Source organism: Miniopterus natalensis, chromosome 17, assembly GCF_054644295.1.
Source record: "Miniopterus natalensis isolate mMinNat1 chromosome 17, mMinNat1.hap1, whole genome shotgun sequence".
Taxonomy (NCBI): domain Eukaryota; kingdom Metazoa; phylum Chordata; class Mammalia; order Chiroptera; family Miniopteridae; genus Miniopterus; species Miniopterus natalensis.
Window position 1 is genome coordinate 24,635,133 of NC_142097.1, and position 27,441 is coordinate 24,662,573.

Below are 27,441 nucleotides of genomic sequence, written 5' to 3' on the forward strand. Positions count from 1 at the left end.
TTTACGCTGGAAAAAAAAAATCACTTGCTAAGTGTGGGGTTCTGACCAACAGCCTATAGGAGTTGGGCTGCCCTGGCTCATCTTAGTCTCGGCCACCTGCATCCTAGGCTTTGTTGCAGCCACCTCTCTTACGGGGGCATTGGAGTTTGCAATGTATGGGAGAGGGGAGGGTACCTCTCTTGGGACCACCCTGGAATCCTGGGGATGAAACCCTTGGGCTGCAGAGTGGAGAGGTGGTGATGAGGGGTGTGCAGTGGGTGAAGGTAGCCTGCAGTGTGCAGTCGTGGCAGCTGCAGTGGGGAATCAAGGCTGCAGTGTGCAGAATCAGCATGCAGTCAGTGAACCTGGGGGTTCAGCATGGGCTTGCAGTGGACATGCAACAGCTGCAGTGTGGAGCAGGAGGCCGCATTGAGCAGTCAGAGCAGTGTGCAGCGTGAGGTGAACTGAGCAGAGCTGTCTGACGTCGACACCATCTCCTTGGTGATCAGGTCTGGCTGAAACCCTTTGGAGCAAGGCTTCTGTGTGCAGTGTTCAGGGTGCATGCTCTACCCTGTGTGGAAATAGTCTCTTGGGATAGGGCTGCCCAAGGAGTTGGGAGAGAGTCCTAAAGCATGGGTTACATTTATGAGATAAGCTACATTTATACTCTGCATCTATCGGGCAGAAACCGGAGGCAATGGAGAGGTTTAGCAGAGACCTGGATTAGGGAAGGGTTGCAGAATCAAGAGGGGGAAGATGCAATTGCTGTGGTTTTGTCTCCCCTCCACTCTGGCTTCCCCCACCACATCTCTCTATGATGAAAGGCCTTAAAGATATTGGGCGAGGGAAACTTTTTGAAATTGTAGACCCAGAGCCATAGAAAACAGGGTGCTTCCTGATCCACCTTTTCCCCCCCTCAGGGGCAGAGTGGGGCGCCTTGAACTCAAAGACAAGAGTTCACCATTCCTACTTTCTCCTTACCTCTCTCCCTTCCTTTGGCTCCCAATATGGCCTGCTAACCGACCAGGGCAAGGGCAAAATGAAGGGCACACTGCCTCCAAGGCAGGCATCTTCTCAGATGCCAGGATCCAGCCCAGGGCTGGGCTTATAGCCCCTGCCCCTGTGTTGTGTCATCGCCCTTTCCACCCCACTCACCCTGCCTACCCTCAATTCCTGAAGCTTGCTCTTCTCCGAGTCATTTCATCTCCGGGCTCCCGTTCTCTCCTTATCATGAAACCCCTACCCGCCTGTCTCTTCCCATCCCCCACCTTTGCTTCAGGACTGAGTCAAGGGGGAGAGAAGGAGGGTGGGGCACAAGTGATGAAGGATAGAGACCCTCCAAGGGGATTTGCCTGGCAGTCCCTTCCCTCTTAGATTTTGGTTGCCATGGAGGCAGCAGGAACAGCCTGTTCCCTGCGCTACAGTGGCAGCAGCTATACCCAGGCTCCTCCCTCTTTTCTTTCTTCCCTCCCTCACAGACTGTTGCTAGGAAGCACCCCAAGATTTCTTGAGCCTCTCACCGATATAAACTAAGGATCCAGATATCTTTATGAAGAGCTTCCACCAAAAGCCTTGAAGCCAAGACCCCACAAGGCATCCTCCACCCCTGCTAAGAAGCTGCAGGCTGTTTGGGGGAACAGGAGATAGGCCCTCTACCAGCCTGCCCTGGGATGAGCTCTGTGTCTTGGGCCTCAGCAGTTCCCCTCCCCCACCTCATCCTGACCTTCTGGACTCTGGGTGACGGCAGCAAATGATGAGGCGTCCAGCAGAGACCCCTTGACTCTGCAGACACAGCCCAACTTTGGGGGAGTTGAAAGACCACTAACTAAAAGAACCTGAAACCCAGGTGTTTCTTGACCCCGAGTAATCTTTCAAATCAAGAAAAGAAAGGAAAGAAAGAGGCGACAGTTTCTGGGAGCTGGAAATCATGGGGCAGAGAGGAGAGACTGGGAAATTAGCAAACAATCATCTTGCTAGAAGTAAAGTGGGGCATCAATCACCTTTTTCCCATCAGGTGCCCTGCTATGGGTCACAAACAAGGGAGGCAGAGAAGGGATTCTGGCCAGGCTGAGCCTTGCTTTTGATAGCTGAGACAAGAAGTGAAAAAAGCAGCTTATGCCTTCTCCAGGTTGTCTTTCAGAGTTTCTCCTGCTTTTTATTCATTTGACACTTTTATTTTTTTACTTCTTTTTTTAAGAGAGAGGAAGGGGGGGAGAGAGAGAGAGAGATGTGAAAAGCATTGATCGCCTGCCTCCCATACACACCCTGACCGGGAATTGAACCTGCAACCTGGGTCTGTGCCCTGACCAGGAATCGAACCCACCACCTTTTGGTGTACAGAATGATGCTCCAATCAGTTGAGCCATACCGACCAAGACAACACTTTTTTTTATTGTGCCAGGTATTGGATCCCCTAAAGTTCTGGGCTTCTGGTTTTACTTCCATACAGAACCCCCTCATCCTGCCTTTGCCAGGAGGAGAGAGGAGGGGTCGGGGGCAGTCTCCTTTGTCATGGAGTTTGGTCTTACCATGCTGCAACCCTCTCCCTTCAGTTAAAGGCTGGTGTGGAGGCCAAGAGTCTAGAGCGGCTCCCTGGACCTGGCTGGAGGGGCAGTGCAAAGGAATGGCAGGCTGGCCTCCATTCCCTGCCACTGTCCAGGCCTCGGGATCATAGCACCTCTCTCCTCTACACTGAGAGTGTGGAGAGGGAAGGCCTCCTTCAGGATGTGAGAGAGGAAACACTGGGAGGATGGTTCAGATTCTGCCTTTCAAATTCTGTTCTGGTTGGTCTCTTTCTGGATGTCCTGTGAGGTCAATTGGGAAGACAGAGACAGAGAACTGCGGGGGATCCAGGAGCTGTCCTGGGGTGGGCCCACCATGTAGGTCTCTCCCCCCATCCTCCATCTCCCATATAGGTAGAAAGCAGGCATTTTGATGCAGGGACTGGTGAGGACAGGGAACTGGTTTGGAGCCAGCTGTGTATGGATATGTGGGAAGGGCTCTCTTTTTTCTCCCATCCACCTGCTGCCAATTAACTCCCCAGAGTGGGGGGACCCAGGCAAATTTCTGAAAGGAAATATTCCATTAAGGGAGGGGAATGTCTGTTTCCCTCTGTGCCTTATATGCTCACCAAGTATTTCAGTGTTTTGGGGTCTAGACTCATCCCTTTTCCTTATACTTCTTTCTAGCCTAGATAAGGAATGTCCTTGTCCCCTTGGGCACCCAAAACCCTGCTCCTCACAGCCTCCTACCCCACCCCAAGCCCCCATTCTGGCCTAGCTCCTTTTCTGTCATTGCTCCAGTGTTGCCATGTCACTCTGCCTGGCTGGCCTCCACCTGCCCCTCCTCTCTCCAGCCAGACCCCTTCCCCAACCAAATGAGCCAGTATGATGCAGAGGTTGGGGCTCAGGGCTAAGAGAGCAGAGGTGAGAGCTTAGCCTTTATCAGTGCTGAGGGAGAAGAAACAGACAGCAAAAGAAAGTGGAGCAATAGGGGTTTTTGAGAGGGGCTGTGTGAGGGGAGGGTTTCCTTGTATACCCCAAGGGGATGTCAGCATTTCTTCTCTCACATGTTGGAGGATTATCATGGAGTCCTGTCCTGTGATGGGGAACCCAGAAAGCTTGTGGGTCCTGTGATGTGGAGAAAAGAGGTGATGTATGGGAAAGCTGTCTCTGATATTTACAGAGGAGGAGTCAGGAGCAACAAGTAGAGATGCTGAAGATAGCCCTTGCCCAGAACTAAAGGGGTCCTATGCTCCCTTAGGAGCCCAACCTTTGGGGACACCCTACCAAGCCTAGAGGAAGGGCTGCTGATGAGGGGCGAGGGGACAGGGAAGGCAGATGGCCTGACTACAAAAGCCACCTTGCGACTGTGAAGTAGGAAGGAGCCCCTCCCCCCCCTTCAGATCTGCCAGGCTTCCTGCCAGAGTGAAGTGGTTTGAGTTCAGAGTATTACTATCCTCAGGGCCCAAGTATTCCCCACTTCCATGTGGACTGGGCCCAACACCCACTAACTCAGTCAGGAGCAGTCACAAAGTTGACAGTTTCTCTCCCAGAGGGGCAGTTTGGGTTCTGAGGGATGGGAAAGGAGCTACAGTATCCAGGAATGGCTGGGGGGCGGGGGGGGGGGGGGGGGGCTTGGCTGCAGTAACAGGAAAGGAATGAGAGGAGGGGAGCAGGCAGAGGTAGAGTGAGGGGCCTGGGAGAGGAAGGGATTCCAGGTACAGGAAAGACTGCAGAGGAACTGGGTTTGTGGCCATCTCAAGTGTGTGTGTGTGTATGGCTGGGGGTGTTCTGGAGGTTAAGTGTGAGGAGTCTGTGTTCTCCCTCCTTCCTGCTTTGGAAGCTTTGGCTAAACATATTTGGCAGTTGTTCTGTATAAACACTGTTCCTCAATGGTATCACTTGGGCAGGCACAAAAGGGAGCAGAATGGAGGGGGTGTGGGTGGGCGTATTGGGGGGTAGAAAGGCCTGAAGCAGTAATGACCTTAGGGGGATGTGATCTGGCCCTCCTCCAGCTGCACTCTCCCCTTGGGAACAGGAGTCCCTGTCTCCCAGTTTAGACTATGTTCCAGATACTCAGGATACTGTTATTTCTTGTCCTAAGGGCCACAAGTTTGCTTCCAGAGACTGAGTGGGCTGCTCTCCCAGATTCATTTCTCTGAGGACTGATTTGCCACTGAAAGGGTGATCGAAGAGTGCTTGTTGGAGAATATGGATGAAGCTTGGACTCATGGATTAGGATATCAAGCTCCTCAGGGTATGAGATGGGGAGCTGAAAATGAGTGGCAGGACACTGGCTGGGGCTTCCATGTTTAGTCTTGTCCTTGGTTGTAAACGTTAGGGACAACCTGTTCACAGGATGGCAAGGATGACGGCTGTGTGTAGGGAGACTCAGACATTGGAACCAGTAGTGGGTAGCATTTGCTTTTGGGCTTCTCACTGAGGGGGAAAGAAGGGCCAATGCCTGAAGCCGTGGACATAATTATCTACAATATGGTTCCATAGGATAAGCGAGACATCACATTGTTGTTAATAAGCTTTTTTTAAAGAATAGTTTTAGATATATAGGAAAAAATTTGAAGATAAGTAGAGGGTCCCTTTACACTCCAAGCCCAATTTTCCCCTTTCTGTTAACATCTTATTACAATTGTTACAATTGTAACATTATTGATACAATTGATACATTATTATTTACCAATGTCCATGCCTCATTCAGATTTCTGTTTCTCCTAATGTGCCTTTTCTGTCTCAGGATCACATCCAGGCTACCGAGTTACATTTAGTTATCATGTCCCCTAAGGCCCTCTTGGCTAGGACAGTTTCTCAGACTTTCCTTATTTTTGATAACCTTAACCTCAGTTCTCTCCTTACTTTCCTCCTACTGCTCCCTATATTCAAGCAGCCTGCAAAGCCACGAGGTTCTGGGAGTACTGCCAGATATGGGGGTGAAGTGGTGATGTGTGTAACGGCCGAAGCCTCAATGTGGCCTCTGGAACACAAGTGTGGAAATGAGAAGAACTTTGGTAAACCCAGAGGTTTAGGAAATAATAATTAAAAAAAAAAAAAAAAAAAGCCAGGAAAGATGAAACATATTGCTAAACGAACACCATACTCTTGCTGTGCCTACAAACTAGCGGATAATGAAGGCGTGGCAGAATATTTAAATGATGGGCCGTAGTGACGTCACTGGGCGACGCCCGATTGCGAACGGCCTTTCGAGAGCCCTCCCCCTCCCACCTAAGACTCCCTGTGCTGCCTCAGCTCCTGCAAGTCCTATCTTAAAGGAGAGAAACGATGCGGGCTGACTGCTCGTCTTCTGCGGCAGCTCAGTCCGAGGAACTACAGTTCCCAGAAGACATCACGGCGTGACCTGTCTCGTGCTGCATTGGTTCGTGTATGTTGCTCCTAGCCAATAGAAAACTAGCTCTTTGAAAAGTGCCAAAATGGCGGTACCTAGGACTTAGAACGAAGTTGTCCGGTAGGCTTAATTTGGGGAGGTGGTGGATGAAAAGGATATAGGGAATTATAGTTTCAGGGTTGGGGAAGGTGGAGGAAATGGGGGTGTGTCTAGATTTGGGGTGGTAGTGCCTGTTGAGGGACGGAGCCAGAGCTAAGGGGAAAATGAGGCAACCAGAACTGGCTTAACCCTTTGATGGCCTCTTGACTCTTTGTATTAAGCCTCTCTGACACCCTCTTTAGTGGTCCAGTTTAAGAAAGGGTAGTTCAGGAGGGAAAAACCTGACAGGATCGTTACCAACCCCCCACCCCTTTTTTCCCTTTTCAGTTCCTCTGTCTCCCTTAAATCTTCCTGTAGCGTCTCCACTTCATTGAACTCTGCCCTCACCGGTTCTTTCCCTTAGAATCTCCTCTCCCCTTCTCTAGCTCGATTCCCACCTCACAGCTGACCTCCACCGGCCCGGCTTCCTCAGAGTGAAATCATGAAGGTGGTGAACCTGAAGCAAGCCATTTTGCAAGCCTGGAAGGAGCGATGGAGTGACTACCAGTGGGCAATCAACATGAAGAAATTCTTTCCCAAAGGAGCCACCTGGGACATTCTCAACCTAGCAGGTCTCAAGTGAAGTAGGAAGGAAGGATGGTAGGGCTAAACCCGGAAACGTTGTAACCACACAGTTTTCCTTTGTTACCCCCCTTGCAGAAGCGCTACTGGAGCAGGCCATGATTGGACCTTCCCCCAATCCTCTCATCCTGTCCTACCTGAAGTATGCCATTAGTTCTCAGGTAAACTGCCGCACCTATTCCGAAGAGTGAGGGTTTGCAGGTAAAAGACTTGGAGTATAGTTGTCAGCTCATGTACTGTCTAGGTGAATTTGTTTGAATATATCACTTCCCTGAGCCTCAGTTTTCTCATGAAAAGAATAATACTTCATTGGTTGTAATGAATATTACATCAACTTATTCTACAATAAGTATTCACGAATGTTTGTTATGTGCCAGACAGTGCTCTAGGCCCCGGGGATATGGCTGTAAACAAGATCTGATCCCAGCACCCAAAGAATTTAGTGGGTAATAACAGATTAAATAAGCAGTCAGTCACAGAATAGGCTTATGATATCGGCTAGGACAGAGTACTATGGGAGTACATGGAAGGGGCACCTAATCTATTATGAGCAATCAGAGGGGATGTGATATTTAAACCAAGACATGAATGTTGAGTAGGAGTTAGCCAGGCAGATGATGAAACTGTACAAACAGAGAGAAAAGCATATGCAAAGGCTGGGAGACAAGAATTACATGATATTTAGGAGCTGAAAATAATTTTGCATGGCTAGAGCAGCAGTCTTCATTTCAGGACCTTTTATGCTTTTAAAAATTATTGAGACTCCCACAGAACTTTTGTTTATATGTGATGTCTATTCATATTTACCATTTTTGAATGATAAAACTGAGAAGTTTAAAAATATGTATTTAAAATTAACAAAAAATAAATCCATTACATGTTAATATACATAACAGTTTAATAAGAAATAACAAAAGCAATTTAGTGAGGAAAGGGGCATTGTTTTACATTTTTGCAAGTTTCTTTAATGTCTGGCTCAATAGAAGACAGCTGCATTCTCTTATCTGCTTCTGCATTCAGTTGTTGCAGTAGGCTATTTTGATTCAAGTATATGAAGAAAATCTGGCCGCACACATCAGATACTTTGAAAAGGAAAGACTTTTTTTTAATTAATCCTCACCTGACAACATTTTTTTCATTGATTTTTAGAGAGAGTGGAAGGGGGGGAGAGGGAGGGAGGGAGGGAGGGAGAACATCGATTGGTTGCCTCCAGCATGTGCCCCCACTGGGGCGGAAGATCCAACCACAACCTGGTGACCCAACCGGGAATCAAACCGTCAACCTTTAAGTGCACAGGACGACACCCAACTGACCTGCATCTTGCATCAGCCAGGGCAATAAAAATATTTTTTAAAAAAAAAGATGAATTCACGAACAATTTAGGAAGTGGCATTGAGAGGATTTGGTGATTTACTGGAGGAGAAGCATGAAAGAGAGGAAGGAATCCAAGCTAGTGTCTAGGTTTCTGGTTTGGAGGACTGGATGAATGATGGGATGGTAAGAAGACAATAGGAATAAAGTAGTGTTGTTAGGGTTGGGATGCAGATGAGGGCTGGAGATGGCATGCTTGATTTTGGCCTTGTTACATTTAAGATGCCTCTGTGAGCTATCAAAGAGAAGATACTCAATAGGCAGTTGAACATGTCTGGAACTCAGAAGGAGAGGCCTAGATGAGAGCTATTGATTTAGGAGTCATCATCTGCAGATGGTAATTGAAACTATGGGCATGGGTGAGATTGCCCAGAGAGTGTGGAGAGTAAGCAAGGAAGGGAGTGACCCAAGTCAAATTCCTGAGGAACCAGTCACATTTAAGGAACACACACACAAAAAGAATTCCTTATAGGAGTCTGAAAAGAACAGGCCAGCGGGAAGAGAAGAAAAGAAAAGCAAGAGAGGGTGGTATTAAGAAAAGCCCTGTGAGGAAGGAGAGGACTGAGGAATGAGGAGGTGTTTCCTGGTGTTAGATGCTGCTGGGAAGTCATTGAGATCAGAACTGAAAACTGTCCATGGGGTTTAACAACAAGAGTTTGCTGATGAGCTTAATGAGAGGATTCATGCAGCGGGAAGAACAGAAGTGATTGGAGTGGGTTGAATTGCCAGTGGGAGATGGGGAGGTAGACACAGTGAGTATAGAGAACTCTTATGCCTGTGAAAAGCAGAAGAGAGGGTGATGGTTAATTGGAGTTGTAGGATCTGTGGGAAGTTCCTTTAAAAACAGAATAATCTTGAGATCTGTAAACACAGATGGGAAAAGCAAGAGGGATAAAGAGGCTGAAGTAACAGTGCGAGAGAAATAAATATACATGAAAGACCTTCGTGACTTACAAAGTGCTATGCAAAATTAGTCATTTATTTTCCCTTCAGAGTCAAGAGGCTCTTTGGTCCAGTGCTGTGTTTGTAGAGGGCACTTAGGAGCAGTTGGGGTGTTGAATATGAAGAGCAGAAGAGACTAGAGAGCAGCTGTGGGTCAGTTTTGGCTGGCTGTGTGCAGTGGGCCGCATAGACAGTCTCCAGCCTTGGGCTGGTGGTAGTTTAGAGCTCCTATATTGATAGATAGATTAAGACTGGAATAGGTTAAATCCTGCTGTGTGAAACACCATGTGGAAAGTATTTTTAGGTCTCTAGAGTAGAAGCGCTTTATTAATACTGTTAGCAAAAACTTAGTGAACAGAATTCTGAATTTGGAGACTATATAAACATAACTAATGACACCCCTCAGAACATACAGAATTGGGGATGTCTCTTCTAGTAGTTTGGAGTCCGTTTCTAGTGGGAACATCCAGCTCCCCCTTCAGGTTGGTATCCAACAAGATTCAGTTTTCTGCCAAGCTCTTGCTATGGGGACATCAGTTATAAATAAACAAACACTTGCCTGGAACGTTATGGTCATCCTGCCCAGGCAGGCACCCAACTCTCTGATCACTGTCAGACACTAGCATTGGCTTCACAGTATGTCCTGCTGAGAGTGGCACTAAGCACTAATTGTGTATTTAAGTCTTCTGTGTATTTTGCACCTGTTTATCCAAGAATATTAGTTAAAGATGTCGGAGAGCAGTCTGTTCACATGAGGGGGAGATTAGACATGGAAGGCATCGCCATGCATGTAAAATTCACCATACTGAGGTCATCGAGGCTAACTTAGCTTTCTTCTTAAATCTTTGGAAAGTTCTATTTTTCTAGTGAAGACAACCCACGAGGCAGGTAATTAATTATCTCGACAGTTTCTGTCGGATTCTTCTTTTTAATTTGGTGTATTTTGCCATTGATTTTAACTAAACGATTATGACTATTTCCTATAGTGTTACTCATATTTTATCAGCATGCTATGTTACGATTTTTTTAGAATATGACAACTTAAAAGACTTTCTGTAGGGTTTAATTTCATTCAGGACAAATTATTTCTCTTGAACTGTATCTCTGATCTTATGGTGATAAATAGGTTTTACTAATAGAAATTTGTTTTAAGGTAAATTTTTCCCCAGAATGTTAGTTACTAGAATTCATCAATCCAAAGCAATAAAAAGTTACGGAGGACCTACCACCTGCTGGCCCCAGGCTAGAGAAACAGATATACATTTATCACTATTTCTGTTCTCAGGAAGTTCACTCTTCAGGTGGAATTTTCCAAAACATATTTTGGAAATACTAGTTAAATGTAATCCTTGGTCAAATGAATTTGAAAAATTGCTTGTTTCATCTCCAGTCATCTGAGAGATTCTCATTTTATACAAGTATATTGTGGTTCAGAGAAGTCCTACAGTAAAAAAGCTCTGTACTGAAAGAACCCTTACTTCAGAGAAAGCTTTTTTTATTTTTTATGATTGTTTTTTAATCCTCACCCGAGGATATTTTTTCCATTGCTTTTCAGAGAGAGTGGGAGGGGTAGAGAGAGAGAGAGGGAGGGAGGAGAGAAAGAGAGAAAGAGACACATCAATTGGTTGCCTTCTGCACGTGCCCTGAACTGAGCGAGGGTTCAATCCTGCAACCGAGGTACATGCCCTTGACTGGAATCGAACCCAGGACCCTTCAGGCCTTGGGGTGATGCTCTAACCACTGAGAAAACCAGCTAGGCTAAAGAAAGCTCTTTATATATATTTAATCCAGGGTTTCTCAAATTCATGTCACAGAGAAGCTCTGTCTTTGTGTGTGTGTGTGTGTGTGTGTGTGTGTGTGTGTGTGTGTGTGTGTGTGTGTGTGTGTGTGTGTGTGTGTGTGTGTGTGTGTGTGTGTGTGTGTGTGTGTGTGTGTGTGTGTGTGTGTGTGTGTGTGTGTGTGTGTGTGTGTGTGTGTGTGTGTGTGTGTGTGTGTGTGTGTGTGTGTGTGTAAACTTTCTTAACATCTTCAGGAACCTATTAACAACATCATCCAGTAGAACTTTCTACAGTGATAGAAATGTTCTGTGTCTGCATTGTCTAATATAGTAGCCTTTAGCCACATGTGGCTATTGAGTGCTTGAAATGGCAAGTGTGACTAAGGAACTGAATTTTAAATTTTGTTTAACTTTAAAAAGTCACACGTGACTAGTGGCATCCCTATTGGACAGTGTAGCTTTAGAAGCTACTTTGGGAAATGCTGATCTAAGGGTGTGTTTTTACATATTCATTCTACAAACATTATCAACAAGTTCATGGGTCACCAAGTAAAAGTGTCCTTGTCCTCAAGGAGCTCCTAGTTGAGCGGGGGCAGCAGGCACCAGCTGTGCATGATGGGCATAAGGGGATTACTTGGAGCACAGAGGAAGGATTTCAGGTTTGAGTGGGAGGTTGGAGTTGATCAGAGAAGGTGTCTTGGAGGAGTCCTAGAGAACTTACTCGAAAAATGAGTAAGAGTGTGCTTAATCAAATTCACTACCTATTTCAAGGTGCAGTTACTACCTAGTCACTGCAGGAAATGTATGCTTGTCTCCAGTTCTTGTCCAAATAAAATTACTCTTGATAGAAGTTGTAGGAGTAAAGGAACATAACCTACTCTTGCCCACTATTGTATCCACTGTCAGTCAGTTAAACCTTATATATAGTGGACAGTGAAACAGGCACCCTTGAATCCCCCCAAATCATCTTCTGAATGGGTTTATGCTTATGGTGTCATTTGCAGTGAGTCTGATAGAAGGAGGAATGGAGACAGTGCCTAGTGTTACTGCCTCTCTTTGAATGGGTTGAGGAAGGCCTCTTGAAGGGGTTGAGGTTTTAGGAGAGCTGCAGCAACTTTAAGTATCAGCGTTTGTTCCTCTCAACTGTGGGACACTAGCTGTCTAAACTTTTTCTTTCTTCTTTCCCTCCAGATGGTGTCCTACTCCTCTGTCCTCACAGCTATCAGTAAGGTATGACCATAGCCACTCACAAGCTAGGTGGAGGCAGGGGAATAGAGATATGGTAGTGATGGAGGGGGTCCTACCTCCTTGACTACTCTAATCATGTGACCACTGAAGCTAGACAGGCAGCACATGATGCCTCTGGCTGGCATTGCTGCCTTTCACTGAAGGGAGGAGTATCCTGGGAAGCAGGAACTGGCAATTAGGAGCCAGTTTCCAGTGTTGAAACGATGCCCACTCTGAAACCTGAGGTGGGAGGAAAGATGAGCAGGAATCCTGAGTGTCCCATCTGCCCCATGTGTGAGACCAAGGGTCCACTGCGACATTCTGTAGCATCACCACTGTTCTTTCCACAGTTTGATGACTTTTCCCGGGACTTGTGTGTCCAGGCTTTGCTAGATATCATGGACATGTTTTGTGACCGACTGAGGTAATGGCAGGGGTGAGGGGCTCACAACCTCCAGCATTAGCTTAGTATAAAGGTGAAGCTCCAAGTATATAGACTGAGCCCAACTCTGGCTTCCTACACTTCTTCCCTCCTGCTCACCCACACCCACCCATCCTGCCCATTCCCGTCTTTTTTACTTATTCCTTAGGACAAAAATGCCCCTTCTCGATTTGGAGTAGCTCATTTGAAATCATGTCCAGTGGAAGCCAACAGGGCTGTCTTCCCCAGGACTTTGCTAGCTTCCCAACTCTCTTCCCTAGTAGGGGAGTGCCAGGCACTCTGGGGAACATTGGTGTGGGTCAGATTTCAGCCTTTGGAGCAGATACAGATTTTGCATCCTTTCCTGTAGCTGTCATGGCAAAGCGGAGGAGTGCATCGGGCTGTGCCGGGCCCTTCTCAGCACCCTCCACTGGCTGCTGCGCTGCACTGCAGCCTCTGCAGAGCGGCTCCAGGAGGGGCTGGAGGCTGGCACTCCAGCTGCTGGGGAGAAGCAGCTTGCCATGTGCCTGCAGCGCCTGGAGAAGACCCTCAGCAGCACCAAGAACAGAGCCCTGCTCCACATCGCCAAACTAGAGGAGGCCTGTATGTCCCCTCGTTCCCCTGAGCCCCACCTGCCACTGCTCCCATATCCGGTTCTTTGAGAGGGGAGAGGCAGGATGGCATCCCACTTCTTTCCAGGAGGATCTGAAATCATCCCACTTCCTTTTTTTTCTCCCCATAAGCATTGCATACATCCCAGGGACTTGGGCAGGGTGGCACCCGAGCCAATCAACCAACAGGTATTTACTGAGCATTATTGTATGCCCAGCACTGTGCCAGGTGCTGGGGGTGGGGGGTGGGGGGCTACCGAAGGAGCATGTGGCAGGGTCCGTGCCCTCAACCAGTATACATGCTAGTGGGGAGCAAGACTAGTGTGTAATATACATGGAAACAATTAGAGGACAAGGCAAGCACATGATCCATCCTTGTGTTTGTCTCCATGTTATTGATCACCTGAAAAACAAATGACTCTTGTGTTTGAGCATTGCCTAAAATGTCCTTTAAACATGAATACCTGTCTGCTCTCAGGCCTACTGTGCCATACACCTCTTGACTCAAGTGTACATGTTAAACGTTGGAATTCTTTAGAGCCTGAGGTCAGACAGATCACCTGTGGGAGGGACGATTCTGATATTCTGGACATGGGCCCGAAGGCCACAGTCTTGCAGTTGCTTGGGACCACCTAAGGATCTCTTGTTCTCCAATATTGAGATTGTCAGAATAGGTTATCTCCAGGTCTTCAAGACCTGGCTGAAGAAGTTGTTATAGGATTAGTATATTTATTATTTCTCAAAATATGTTTTATTGTCTGTGAAAAGTACGGAAAAGTGACCACTATGTAAAAATGGGCTATCTTGACAGTTTCTTACCTATCTTGAACACTTTACAAATGTTTATTGACTGAAAATGAATGATTATTTAACTTAATTTCAATGGGTCTCAGGTCATTTTGTTTTGTGTTTTCCCCTATGCTAATGGGCTAGTTGGTGCCATTTCATCATTTGACCCTCTGGAATTGTAACTAGCATAAGTGACTTATAATTATGTGCTAAATCATGCGGTATAGACTGTGAGTTCAGGCATTTAGGAGAGATCAGTGGATTGGACCAGTTGGGTAAGTTGTTAGAGGAGCTGGGGCTTGAACAGAGGCTTGAAGGATAGTGAAGAGTTGGAGAGGTGAAGATGAGTAGGAGGGATTTTGGAAGAGAGGGCAGCTAGAGCAAAGGCCAGATGGGAGTGGAAGAACACAGAAGGCCATGTAGGAGTCCAGCTTGACCGAGTTGGAGAATGTTGGCTACTTGCTGGCACACTCCTGAAGTGATCTATGGCTGCCTCCTTGTTCCACCACTGGACTTCCCTCCCCTCCCCCCTTATTCCCCCTCCCCTACCTCTCTACCACTGCCTTTGTTAGGACTGAGCCAGTTTCTAAAGTCAGCTGCACGCATCCCCTAGAAGTCAGGCTTCTGGGAATACTTTCTAGAGGCTTCACTGTTTGTTTGCACCCTCTATGTAGAAACAGCGCATGCTGCCCCCAGGCCCCCAGCCTCCATGTCACCCTCAGGGAAGTCTCCCTGCGTGGTTTTGTGGGCCCAAGGGGTGCCAAAGTCGAGGAGTTTGGGCCACTTTTTCCGTCTCCTCTGTTTCCCATCATATTTCTGCATTTCCTTTTCTCCACCAGCCTCCTGGACAGCTATTGAACATTCTCTCTTGAAGCTTGGGGAGATCCTGGCCAATCTCAGCAACCCCCAACTCCGGAGCCAAGCTGAGCAGTGTGGCACACTCATTAGGAGGTACCCAGCTCCCAGAGTGATTGTGGTGAAGGGAGAGGTGAAAAGCCCTGGCTGGGGGTGGGATCATGTGGCACCTGACCCCAACCCTTCTGCTCTCACCTGCTCTCCAACTCTTCCTAGCTCACCAACACCATCCCCTGTGTATCTGTCCCCTCAGCATCCCCATGATGCTGTCTGTGCACTCCGAGCAGCTGAACAAAACTGGCTTCCCCACAGTCCATGCGCTGGTCCTGCTCGAGGGCACCATGAACCTGACAGGCGAGACACAGCCTCTGGTGGAACAGCTGATGATGGTGAAACGCATGCAGGTGGGAGGGCCAGAGCTGCTTCTCTATCCCCAAGGCGGCTGGCCATTTGGGGGCAGGAGGGAGGATTCTTCTGGGAGAAATACAGGGTTTCTCCTATTCATGGTGGAAAGTGAATCCCAGTCCTGTATGGTTCTGCCATCTCATCTGACTTCCCTGGTTCTCATGGTCCTGCGTTTCACAGTCTCTGACCCAGCCTGATCCCCTGGGGCCTGCAGACGGTGAAGGGGGATTTGGGGCCCCCTCTAATGCCTCACCCTTGGATCTTCCTGCAGCATATCCCCACCCCACTTTTTGTTCTGGAGATCTGGAAAGCTTGCCTCGTGGGGCTCATCGAGTCTCCTGAGGGTACAGAGGAGCTCAAGTGGACAGCTTTCACCTTCCTCAAGGTACCTTGGAGCAGCAGGAGGGCCAGTGTAGGAATGGTCCTTGGGAAAAGCAGCGACACTCTGGACCTTTGCTCCGTGTTTCTCCCTGCTGGTGTTGCTGGCTTCATGCCCATCCTGCCAGGTCCCCCAGCACTAGTTCACATTGATTATTTTCTCTCAGAGTCCCAGGGCCATATTTAGCCCAGTTGGCAGGCTCTGCTGGTTCTTAGCACACAGATGCTCTTTAGCTCAGTCTTCAGCCAGATTGGTGTAGGGTAGTTACGGGAGCCGGGGAAGTGGGCTGCTGTCTTTGAAGTGGGAGTTCCACTTTTGTTCATGGCATTTCTTCATCAAGCCAGGAGAAGTGAGGGGTCCCTTTGTCCTGTAGGCTTAGGGCACCAGGCCTTGGGTACCTGTCAGCTTTCTGATTTGGCTCCTAGAATGCTTTCACTTTCAGGGCAAGAGTATTCCATCTTTCTGCCTAGAGCAGGGGGCTGGAGGGGGTGCCTTTAATTCTGGGTGAATGAGAAGAACTTGTGCTTCCTGTCCCCCGCCTCATCCTCTAGATCCCACAGGTTTTGGTGAAGTTGAAGAAATACTCTCATGGCGACAAGGTGAGTAGAAGAAATGAGACGGAGGGGGGCATGGGAGCAGGTAGATCCTTGTTTCCGCCCTGGAGAAGCAATAGCAAGGGAAGGGTCACTTAACCTAGCAGTAGTGTGTCCTTGTGCCTGGGGGAAGGAAAGTGTGTATGTACCTGAGCATCTGTGTGCACCACACGTGTGCACCACATCTCCAGACAGAAGACAGCCAGGGCTTTCAGGAGGCAAGGTTGCCTAGATTGATCAGGGCCTGGGTGGCCATGTGGGACAGTGACCCATACTTCTCCCCATCTAGTCACCAAAAGCCAGTAGTGGGCATGGCCAACTGTAGGCTTTTATATCCAACGGTGTCCTTAGGAGCCTGCATTGCAGGCTGTGGGTGGGGAAGGGGACCTAGAAGCCAGATGGCAGTTTCTGGCTCTTTGTAGGACTTTACTGAAGATGTCAACTGTGCTTTTGAGTTCCTGCTGAAGCTCACACCCTTGCTGGACAAAGCTGACCAGCGCTGCAAGTACGGACTCCCTGCTTCACTCTACTGGGAAGTGTCCTGTGCTCTTCCACAGCTCTTCCTTAACAGATAAGCCTCAAAGGATGGTCTGATTGTCCGCTCCCCTTGGCAGGAGCAGGAGGCAACAGCCCCTTAATTGCTGAGTGCCCGAGCCCCTCCACCATCCACCCTCCACCTTTCCTCTGGCACTCCAAACATTCTTCATCCTGAAGGGGGGAGGATCCTGGGCTGGGACCCATTGATCCTGCCCCTCAAGAATCCCTGCTCTATGCCCAGTCCCCTCATCATCTCTTTCCCTCACAGCTGTGACTTTACAGACTTCCTTCTTCAAGAGTGTAGGAAGCAGGGGCTTCTGTCTGAAGCCAGTGTGAACAACCTTATGGCCAAGCGGTAAGTGTAAGCTCCCTCAGGCTACCAGGTGCCTTTTTCCCTCCTGACTAGAGTTTGGGTTGCGGGTGACTGAGACCAGGCCTATGTTTCCCAGGAACAGGAGACACTGATCCCTGCAGACTAGGGTTTTGCCCAATTAAGTACTGTACTTTAACTCTCAGCCTCCTTTGTGATCAAGGTTAAAATCTTAAAATTTCCTCCAATCTTTTTTTTATTTTTAATTTAATTTTATTTTTTTCCTCCTCCAATCTTAAATGAACTTTCAAAATAGATATAATGACCAATGGCAAATTAAAGCTATTGCAGTATTGGATACACTTCCATAAATGTCGCTGTGACACCAAAGGTTCTCCTTTGCTTCCCACCTTCTCTGTGCCTCTGCTTCTGGGACTGGACTAGGAGCATGTCAGGAATTTATCTCTATTTCTCTTCTCTTCCCTTGGCCAACTGGTTATGGCCACAGCGCAGCAGACCGAGAGCATGCACCCCAGCAGAAATCGGGAGAAAATGCCAACATCCAGCCCAATCCTGGGCTGATCCTCCGAGCGGAGCCCACTGTTACCAACATCCTCAAGGTGAGTGTGCCCTTCCCTTGCCTCCAAGGTCACCTCTTCCCTCCTTCCAGTTTTCCCTCTACTTCCAGATAAATAAGCAGAGGCTATAGACCTCTCTCTCTTTTCTGGCTTTTATACATAGTTACTTTGGAAGTAGAGGAAGGGGGAAGGCAAGGGAAGCCGCCATTGAAAACTAACATTTATTGAGCATCACTTGTAAGCCAGGCACTGTGGTAGGTGCTTTCATTTAGCTCGTCTGGTGCAGAAACAATGGAGAATTTCACAGCAGTGACCTTGCCTGTCCCAGCCCTACCACCATTGTTCGTTTAGTTGAGAGGGATGGTTTAGAGAGCAAGGATAAGATTTTAGAAACAGTTTTCCAGGTTGGAATCAGAAAGACGTAGATTAAGTTGCAGGTCATGGTGTACCATTTAATGGAGACGTACAGAGAGAGAGACTGTGGCTAGGCGGTATCTGGGGGGGTCTTCAGTGTTCTTCAGGACTTGATTTCCTGTCGTGTCCCCAGACGATGGATGCAGACCACTCCAAGTCCCCGGAGGGGCTGCTGGGGGTCCTGGGCCACATGCTGTCTGGGAAGAGTCTGGACTTGTTGCTGGCTGCAGCCGCTGCCACTGGGAAGCTTAAGTCCTTCGCCCGGAAATTCATCAAGTAAGGAAGGCCGAGCTCCTGACCAGGGCCGGGGAGGTATATCTGAAGGAGGAAGTAGCAGGCCCTGGGGCCCTGGGGTCTGGGTCTCCCAGGATGCTCAGTTCAAGGCAGAGCATCCCAGCTGGAGACCTGGGAGAAGGGCTGTCTCTTTGGACATGGAACCTTTTTGCTCTTCAGCTGAGAATGAAGTAGAGGCGTTTGAGGAGGGGACAAGGCATTGAATAGTTAGTGTGGAGGGATTCCGTGTGTGCCTAGTCATTAATCAGGGGCTCGCAAATTCTGTTGACTTTTTTTTGTTTTGTTAACCTGGAATTTGATATATAGCACATTGTTCTATTCAGCAAGCCATTCTCTAGGCCTTGGAAATCTTTAAAAATAGAGTTCTTTTTTCTGTAGCAGTAGTGTTCAATTTAAGTTTAACCTGTAACTCGGACTCTAGTGCCTGCCTCTCTGAGTGGGTGTAGTCCGCCAACCCCAGCTATTGCTCCACCCTTGCCCTGGTTGATGGGGCCTGTCTCCATTCCCTCCACAGCTTGAATGAATTCACGACACATGGCAGTGAAGAAAGCAGTAAGTCAACTCTGTGTACCCCCAGGCCTGGTTGGCACTGAAAGATGGGTGTGGAGGGAGAGCTCGAGAGGCAAGAGGATGCCTTTGTGCACCCTGGGAGGCTCTTTTCCCCCTGAGTGATAACTGATGAAGCCTTTGGGGAGACTTGAAAGAGGGTAATGCTGGGAAAAGGGTTCTTCTGCAACCACCCCTTTGTCTCTCCCTCCCCCTTAGGATTTGGTTCGATATTGGGGGGAGGGAGGGTATCAGGAGTCTTTGATTCCAAGGAAGGAATGATGTTCCAATTGAGACTCAAGAAAAGGATTCTGAGCCTCAGAGCTTTGAAGGAGACACCTGATCTCTGACCTTCCTTGAGATGAATCCTGATTCCCTCGTGACCCAGACAAGGGCTTTGGGCCCCTGCCCTGGGCTGCAGGGTCAGCCTTCTCATCCTTCACAGCCAAATCTGCCTCCGTTCGAGCCCTGCTCTTTGACATCTCCTTCCTCATGCTGTGCCACGTGGCCCAGACCTATGGCTCAGAGGTGAGTAAAAGGAGAGCAGGCAGGATTAGGGGCACTAAATGTGTGAGGCAAAGGGGAAGGGAACAACCAGTATCTCTCCCCAGTGTCATCCCTTACTCCCCTGCCACCCTCCCAGCCCTGTTAGGCACCCAAGCCCATTAGTTCTGAATGAAGAAATCAGGTTCCCACCCAGAGAAGTTAATAGTTGCCCTCCCTCCTGGTCACATCCCAAGTCCTTCAGTGTCATATTCCTGACCACTAGGTGGCAGCATAGCCCTCATCTTTCTCCTTTAGCTAATTTGTCCCCAATTTTTCAGGTGGGGAAGGGAGAAACAAAGTGGGGCAGGAAACAGATGCAGGGCGCTATGCCCTCCCCACTCGGCTAGTGACTCTCTCCTCTTTTCCCAGGTGATTCTGTCTGAGTCAAGCACAGGAGCAGAGGTGCCCTTCTTCGAGACCTGGATACAGACCTGCATGCCTGAGGAGGGCAAAATCTTGAATCCTGACCACCCCTGCTTCCGGCCGGACTCCACCAAAGTGGAGTCTCTGGTGGCCCTGCTCAACAACTCCTCAGAGATGAAGCTGGTGTCAGTGCATGGGTGCCCACTCCAAGGGTGGCGGTGGGGGCAGTGCCAAGTCCCTCTCTCTCAGCCCATCCCTCATTCCCCTGTGGTGATTTCTCTCCTCCCCCCCCCCCCCAGGCAGATGAATTGGCACGAAGCCTGTCTCAGCATTTCAGCCGCCATCTTGGAAATCCTCAATGCCTGGGAGAATGGGGTACTAGCCTTCGAGTCTATACAGGTAGCCCCACCTTTCCAGTAGCCTTCTCTCTTCCCTGGGACACAGAGCCAGTTTTTGATAGATTGTTATAATTCCTGAGAACAAGAACACCCTTAATCCAGAAACTCATGTTTGGATGTTGATCTTCCTTGTAATCCTAGTCTTAGCCACTCCCTCCCACCCAGGTAACTGGGAAAGTCAAACTTGTGGTGAAAAGAGGTGTGGAATGTGGCCCAGGGCTCCAACTGCTGCGTTTAGCTGCCTGTAGAGGCTGGGGAAAGTGATAGCCAGGGAGGGGGAGATAATGGCCCTAGTCACGCTTTTCCCCTCTCTCAGAAAATCACAGATAATATCAAGGGAAAAGTATGCAGTCTGGCAGTGTGTGCTGTGGCTTGGCTTGTGGCCCACGTGCGGATGCTGGGGCTGGATGAGCGTGAGAAGTCGCTGCAAATGATCCGCCAGCTGGCAGGGCCACTGTATAGTGAGAACACCCTGCAATTCTACAATGAGAGGTCAGTAACCTGGCCCCTCCCTCTGGAACTCTGCAGGTCTGTCGTGAGAAGCCTCCACCTCCAGTAACCGATATCTAACCCCTCTTCTCTTACCTTCACAAACATGCTGCTCGCTCACTCACTTCCTCCCTCGCTCACATTCTTATTCACGTATTCACTCACTGACTCAGCAACATTTTCGTGTGTGTCTTATCCGGCACCTGCCATGTCCCAGAAATATAGACCCCAAAGAACTATGACTCCTGCTCTCAAAGATGTCAAGTTCTGTAGAACTAGCTTGCCAGAAGAACAAAGTGATTCTCTTAGCTGTGTCACTGTCTAGAAACTGTGAACCCATCTGTAGATTTTATAGGCCTTGGTCCTGCCCACTGCCTGACCCCCCACCTGGCTATCTTTTGTGACATTTTTCTGCCTAGACTTTTCATGGGCTTACAGAACCTCCCTGGTGACTTCGGCCATGTTGAGTTCAGTGGTGGTGGTTCATTCACCCATCCAATAAGCTTTTTTTTAAAAAAATTATGATAAAAATACATAACATGAAGTCTACCATCTTAACCATTTTTTATTGATTTATTTTGGAGAGAGAGAAAGGGAGAGAAAGAGAGCAAAGCATCAATTTATAGTTTCACTTTTTCATGCATTCATTGGTGGCTTCTAGGAACTGAATCCACAACATTGGTGTATCAGGATGACACTACTCAGCTGATCTGCCTGGCCAGGGCCCATTTGTAACCATATTTAAGTGTACAGTTCAGTAGTGTTAACATATTCACATTGTTGTGAAGCAGATCTCTGTCTTGTAAATCTGAAACTGTACCCATTAAGTGACAACTCACCTCCAACTTTTTGTAACCACCATTCTGCTTTGTTTCTATGAGTTTGACTACTTTGATAACCCATGTAAGTGGAGTCATGCAGTATTTGTCTTTTTGTGACTGGCATATCTTACTTAGCATAATATCCCCAAGGTTTATGCACGTTGTAGAACATGTCAGAATTTCCTTCCTTTTTAAGGCTGAATAATATTCCATTATACGTATGTACCATATTTGTGTATCCATTTACTAGTCAATGGACACTTGGTGTTTATCGCCTTTTAGCTATTGTGAACAGTGGTGTTATGAACACAGGCATGAACCAATCGATAAGTTTTGAGTGGTGACACATCAGGTAGCCATCAGCATGCCTGATAAGGGGAAGTGGGAAACTGAGTTGAAATGAGGTAGGGAAGGGCCTACGAAATCTTACCTGTTTTTCCCTTGTCTCTTTTCCTTCTTTTCTTCCCTCATCATCCTCCCTTCACAAGTAATGGAGTGTTTGCTCTCATGTAATTCATTCTAAGCACCCTGACTCCTGTCTGGGTGAGGAATGGTGGGAAATCTCTGGTTTCATCATGCAGGTAGAAGTGTCTCTGAAAGTCAGAGGGACTTTCCCAGAGCCACCCAGCATTCCAGGAACAGTTAGCTCTCAGACCCAGGTCTGTATTCACAGTTGAAGACTCTTCATGAGAAAATTCCTGGATACACTTATATTTGCCCAGCTACCAAGGGCCGGGAAGAGTCCTGTGGGGCAGCCCTTGGGAAGTAACAGTTTACATTGGTAGGAGGCCAAGGCTGGGCACGCCCCCCTTCCCCCCCAAGCACTCAGCCCAGAGGGAAGTGATTGTTCTTACTTATGCCAGAGGGTTGGCAGGGCCAGGCCTGGGGGATGGGGGAAGTTGGAGAGAGAGAAAATATGAATATATTGCTAGATAGCCTGGGAAAGAAAGCAATCCCCCCCCCCCCCAATAGGCTTTGTGCCCAGCAGGTGAGATTCCTGCCAGGAGCAGGACTGGTAGGGTCAGGCCTGCTAGGGGGCTGCAACTTCCTCTTGTCTCCTCCCTTAACATAGAATGGGGTTAATACCCCAGGAATGTTTCCATAAACCAACTCCTTAGAAATGTCTGGCCTGGGTGTTTCCTTCCCTCCCCACCCCAGCTCTTGAACCCAGTGTTGTCTGAGCCTCAGGTTCTCTCCTCCTCCCCCAGGGTGGTGATCATGAGCTCCATCCTGGAGCACATGTGTGCTGATGTGTTGCAGCAGACAGCCACACAGATCAAGTTCCCGTCCACGGGCATGGACACAATGCCCTACTGGAACCTGCTGCCCCCTAAGCGACCCATCAAGGAGGTGCTGACAAACATATTTGCCAGGGTGCTGGAGAAGGGATGGGTGGACAGTCGCTCCATCCACATCTTTGACACCTTGCTGCACATGGGAGGCGTCTACTGGTTCTGCAACAACCTGATTAAGGTACTTGGGGTGGGGTGGGGTATTGGGTGTAGGCCAGACACACGGCCAGCTGGGGGAGCAGGTATCCTCAGACTCCAGGAGACATCTGAGGAACTACCTGATGGGACCAAACTTGGTCCCATCCTCTGACTTCCCAGCACTCAACTGCCTCAGCTGGGCCTATCTGAGGGGCCTCTTAAATGCTGCGAGAAGATTCCTTGGAATAGAGGTTGGTCCTCACTTCAGGAGCTCCTGGACTCTGAGGGGAGCTGCCTCCTCAGGTAGCTCTTGCCAGAGGCTCTGAAGCAGAGGAAGGGATGGAGCAGCAGCTGGGGCTCTCTGTGTGCTCTCTCAGAGAGCCCCACGGCCCTCAGCTCCTAAATCTCCCCTCACTTGCCCCCTTAGGAGCTGTTGAAGGAGACCCGGAAGGAGCACACGCTGCGGGCAGTGGAGCTGCTGTACTCCATCTTCTGTCTAGACATGCAGCAGGTGACACTGGTCCTGCTGGGCCACATCCTGCCTGGCCTGCTCACCGACTCCTCCAAGTGGCACAGCCTCATGGACCCCCCTGGCACTGCACTCGCCAAGTAGGAGTCTTCAAAGCCTCAAGTCCCCATAACCCTGAGTCAGTCACCCTTACCTGGGGTCACCCAGGAATCTGGGCTGTGGGGAGGACCTGTCAGATGGGGCCTGATCACCATGGGCACAGAAGCCCCCCTTTGAGTCCCTCTAATTTTACTTCTTTTCCTGGAACCCTCTGCCAGGCTGGCTGTCTGGTGTGCCCTCAGTTCCTATTCTTCCCACAAGGGACAGGCATCTTCCCGCCAAAAGAAGAGACACCGTGAAGACATCGAGGTAAGGGACCCCTCAGTTCACTTGCTCATATGTTTGTTCAGCAGACATTTCCTTAGCCTTTTCTGGTAAGAGGCTCCCCCCCAGGCAAAGGCCATCAGGCATGATCCTTGCCCCTAGGAGGCCTGGTGCTCACACCTCTGCAGGTGTCCCCAGAGGTTGGAGCGGTGAGGAGGGGGCTGGGATGCAGAGGGAAGAGGGCCCCACTGGAGATGCTAAGGCCTGTGGGGACTTGGCTCTTCCCCACTCTGATCTGAACTCCAGACCTCTTCCCTGATGACAGTGAGTTTCTCACCCCTAGGATTATATCAGCCTCTTCCCTTTGGATGACATGCAGCCCTCAAAGCTGATGCGACTCTTGAGCTCCAATGAGGAAGATGCCAACATCCTTTCCAGTCCTGGTGAGTATGTGGACAGGGCTGGGCAGCCTACTTCCTTTCCTGGGAACCCAGTCTTGCCTAAACTGTTCTACGCTAGTCCCCATTGCAGGCATCTTTGCTGGCTGGTCAGAGAGGGCCTGGCAAGAGCCTTCCCCATTTTGTCTCCTATGGGTGCTGCTGTTTCCCACCCCAGAGACCAAAGATTGCTGTGGCGCTCTCCCTAAGGGCTGAAGCTCTTCCAGTCCCAGGGGCACACTGTTGTCTCCTCCCCACCCCTTACCACAAGGTGGAGGGAAGGACAAGCTACCCAAGTGAGTTCACTGCCTTGAGCACAGTCTGTGCCATTGACTCACCAGCTCTGACCTTCCTTCCCCTGAAACAGACCCTGAGGCCTGGAGCAGGCCTGGGCTGGGACTTGGGGCTGCTCCCCACTCTTCCTGCCTGAAGAGTACCCCTCCCCCACCTGACTTCCCTAGATATTGTTACCTCTCCCTGCCCAGGGCTCCTTCTGTGGCACTTAAATTTTCCTGTTTCCAGAGATTTCTCCTGAGCCTGGACATTTCTCTGAGGCCTTTTAGGGACTAGGGAACCAATTCTGCACTTGAGCAGAGGATCAGAGGATAGATGCTCAGTCTGCCACCTACAAACCCTATGACCTTTGGCTTACTTAGCGTCTCTGAATCTCAGTTTCTTCATTTCTTTGTTTGTACTACAGAGATATGAGGATTAAGCAGCTTAGTGTCCTAGTCCATGTACAGCCCGCAGAGGCACCTGGCACCCAGTGGTGCTTACCAATATTAGTTCTTCTGTCTACTTTCCTTAGGGGGATCTCTGTATTCGGGGCCCCTCTGTGATTCTGGATCCAAAGACCTTCTCTGGGTGGGCCCTGCACGCCTGATGGGTGAGGGCTTCCCTGGGAAAGGAAGTGTGAATGCTGGAGGCCTTTTCTTTAGTGTTCCCTCTACTTGGCCCCACAGCTGACCGGTCCATGAGCAGCTCCTTGTCAGCCTCCCAGCTCCACACAGTTAACATGAGAGACCCGCTGAACCGAGTCCTGGGTGAGTCCTCCCACCCCTGTTCCTGAAATGGGGGTTTAGGCCTCATCAGCTGGAAGGGAGCCTCCTGGTGCCCCCCCACCACATCTCCCCACCTCTGTCCTCCATCTCCCCTACCTGCTAGGTCTCCTGTCTCCCCCAGGCTCCCATTTAGTGCCTCTTCCGACTCACCCCCAATTTTCTTTTTACATTTTCTCTTTCTTAGAAAAATGTATCTTTATTGTTGAAAGTATTACAGATATCCCATTTTCTCCCATTGATCTCCTCTACCCCACATCCACCCCACACCCCACATTTCCCCTTTGCCATCCCCATCTTGGGAGGCACTCCTACACTGCTTCCTTTTCCCTTTCCAGCCCCTCTTCTCCCAGAGTCTAACCTCTCCTCAGGCCCACCTCATGGAATTCTTTCCATTCTCCTCACATCCCACACAGCCAACCTATTCCTGCTCATTGCCTCCATCCTGGGGTCTCGGACTGCTGGCCCCCACACGCAGTTTGTGCAGTGGTTCATGGAGGAGTGTGTGGACTGCCTGGAGCAGGGCAGCCGAGGCAGCATCTTGCAGTTCATGCCCTTTACCACAGTGAGTACTTCACGCCTGGGGGGGGGCTGGCCCCACCCGCTAGATCAGATGGGGTCGGCAAGTCCAGGCAGAGGTTGGGGTTCAGTGGTGAGCCCTCAGAGTAGGGAGGGGGCCTCCTTCCTCCCAAGACATCACACCCACAATGAGGAAGCCCCAGTGAGCAGCTGTCTGTCTGTCTGTGGCAGGTATCAGAACTGGTGAAAGTGTCAGCCATGTCCAGCCCCAAGGTGGTTCTGGCCATCACGGACCTCAGCCTGCCCCTGGGCCGCCAGGTGGCTGCCAAAGCCATTGCTGCCCTCTGAGGAGCTTAGGGGTGGCTGCAGGGACCCCGTTGGGAGGGTCCCAGCCCCAGGCTCCTCTGAAGGGAACAGTGAGGAAAGATGAGGCATCATTGCTCATATCCACATGATGTAAGAGCCCTTTGCTGATTTCCAGATCTTTCCCCTGTCCCTGACTTCTGACCATTAAGATGTATCGCCGTTGTTTTCTTTCATAATTTCCTCTTCCCACTGCCAGTACCTTATGAGTGTGAGCAGCCTGACTCCCTACCTCAGGACGGTCTCACCACCACATCCCTCCTGTGCACCCTGCCTCCTTCCACTAGATTTACCTGAGGGACTTTATAGGGCAGAGTGTATATGTATGTATATGTGTATTTAAAAAACATTTGGTAACACATGAAGGACGTTCACGTCAGCTCACTTGTAAATAAAGATCCTGTGGATCCTTTTGTAAGTGCTGTTGATGCCTTTGTCAGAACTATGTCTTTTCCTTGGAATCCGGTTTGCCATGGCCCCAGGAGAGGCTCATCTTGGAGCGGAGGGAGGGAGGGAGGGAGGGAGGGAGGGAGGGAGGGAGGGAGGGAGGGAGGGAGGGAGGGAAAGGGGAACAGAGGAGGGCTGGCATTGGGGTCCGTGTTTGTCCACTCATCAGGGCAGGGAGGGCAGTGGGAGAGGCCTCCCTTCCTCAGACTCCTGTGGGGTGATAGTGAGTCAACACTGGCCTGCTGCCTACCCCCACCCTCAAAAGTCAGACTCTGAAAGGGTGAGGTTTTGGGTAAAGGCCCCACTGGCATTGGGTAGAGGGTCCTGTTCTGATGCTCCCCAACCAGACCAGCCCCTCCCAGAGTCTGACTAGCCTTGAGTTTGATCTGTCCCCCAGAAGAGCACGGGGGCGGGGCGGGGGGGGGAAGAGGGGAGTGAGGGGCAGGAGCTCTGTTTAACCCTGCCTTGCCTGTGCCATGCACCTCCAAGACAAGAGGAAGGACCCTGAGCCACACAGCTGGGAAGCCCAGCCTGGCTCAGCCAGACCCTGCTTTCCAAGTAGCCACATGCAGAAGGGAAGTGATGGAGGATAAGGGTGGGGAAGCCTTGGGAGGGGAACTGGGGACTGGTTGGTCAGCTGGACCTCCCTGGGTCTGGTGGAGTTACCTGGGCACCACACATGCACCTTGAGTGAGGGCACAGAGAGGTGTGCCTGGTGTGAAGCAGCCCCTGCATCTCCACGTGTCACCCCCTCCTGAGCTGTGAGCTCAGCCTTTTCAGCCCATGTGCTGAGACTAGCAGGAGAGCAGCCTGCTGGCATGAGAGCAGAGGCAGAGCTGGGCAAGGGAGAGACGTGCAGAGCCTGGAATTTCAGTTCTGACCCAAGTTGTCCCCTTGACTCAGCTTCCTGATCTGTACAAGGCACGTCTCATTCTATGATCACCTGTGATCACCTGTGATCGTAGATGGGCTAGAGAAGATGGTAAACTGACTGGCCCTGTGCAAATGTTCAATGCGTCTGGACTGCTGAGGTTCTCCCCCAACTCCACACTCTCCTCTCGTGGTAACAGTGGCCCATCTGCCTCCTGTCTTCCCCACTAGGCTGTGGCTACATGAGGGTAGGACCATGCC

At 49.7% G+C, this 27,441-nt stretch overlaps 1 protein-coding gene and 1 non-coding gene across 6 annotated transcripts; both read left to right on the forward strand.

Moving 5' to 3' along the window:
• Nucleotides 1-5,887: 5,887 nt before the first annotated feature.
• MED24 (mediator complex subunit 24) lies at nt 5,888-26,276 on the forward strand. Of its 5 annotated transcripts, XM_087826140.1 has the most exons (27): nt 5,888-5,958; nt 6,363-6,548; nt 6,637-6,719; nt 11,840-11,878; nt 12,226-12,299; nt 12,667-12,899; nt 13,040-13,096; nt 14,536-14,647; nt 14,805-14,955; nt 15,228-15,341; nt 15,887-15,934; nt 16,351-16,433; nt 16,734-16,820; nt 17,284-17,395; nt 17,901-18,043; nt 18,576-18,613; nt 19,053-19,135; nt 19,523-19,701; nt 19,816-19,915; nt 20,231-20,406; nt 22,433-22,697; nt 23,082-23,263; nt 23,441-23,531; nt 23,830-23,929; nt 24,886-24,966; nt 25,398-25,546; nt 25,732-26,276. In XM_087826140.1, exons 2-27 carry the CDS (start codon nt 6,419-6,421, stop codon nt 25,846-25,848), a joined length of 3,027 nt encoding a protein of 1,008 aa, XP_087682266.1. In that variant the 5' UTR covers nt 5,888-5,958; nt 6,363-6,418; the 3' UTR covers nt 25,849-26,276. The 5 variants fall into 5 exon arrangements, with proteins under 5 accessions (XP_087682266.1, XP_016057749.2, XP_087682264.1 ...); XM_016202263.2 differs by lacking the exons at nt 13,040-13,096; nt 25,398-25,546; nt 25,732-26,276 and having other exon boundaries at nt 17,865-18,043; nt 24,886-25,224; XM_087826138.1 differs by lacking the exons at nt 13,040-13,096; nt 24,886-24,966; nt 25,398-25,546; nt 25,732-26,276 and having other exon boundaries at nt 17,865-18,043; nt 23,830-24,869.
• LOC148091267 (small nucleolar RNA SNORD124) lies at nt 18,870-18,973 on the forward strand. The gene has a single exon (XR_015715972.1). It is a non-coding gene; the product is annotated as a small nucleolar RNA SNORD124 (small nucleolar RNA).
• Nucleotides 26,277-27,441: the final 1,165 nt, after the last annotated feature.

Coding starts and splice junctions, on each gene's coding strand:
- MED24 (XM_087826140.1), top strand. CDS start 6,419: ATGAAGGTGGTGAACCTGAAGCAAGCCATTTTGCAAGCCTGGAAGGAG. Junction 15,342..15,886: donor CAGCTTTCACCTTCCTCAAG/GTACCTTGGAGC, acceptor CTCATCCTCTAG/ATCCCACAGGTTTTGGTGAA. Junction 18,044..18,575: donor TTCGCCCGGAAATTCATCAA/GTAAGGAAGGCC, acceptor TTCCCTCCACAG/CTTGAATGAATTCACGACAC.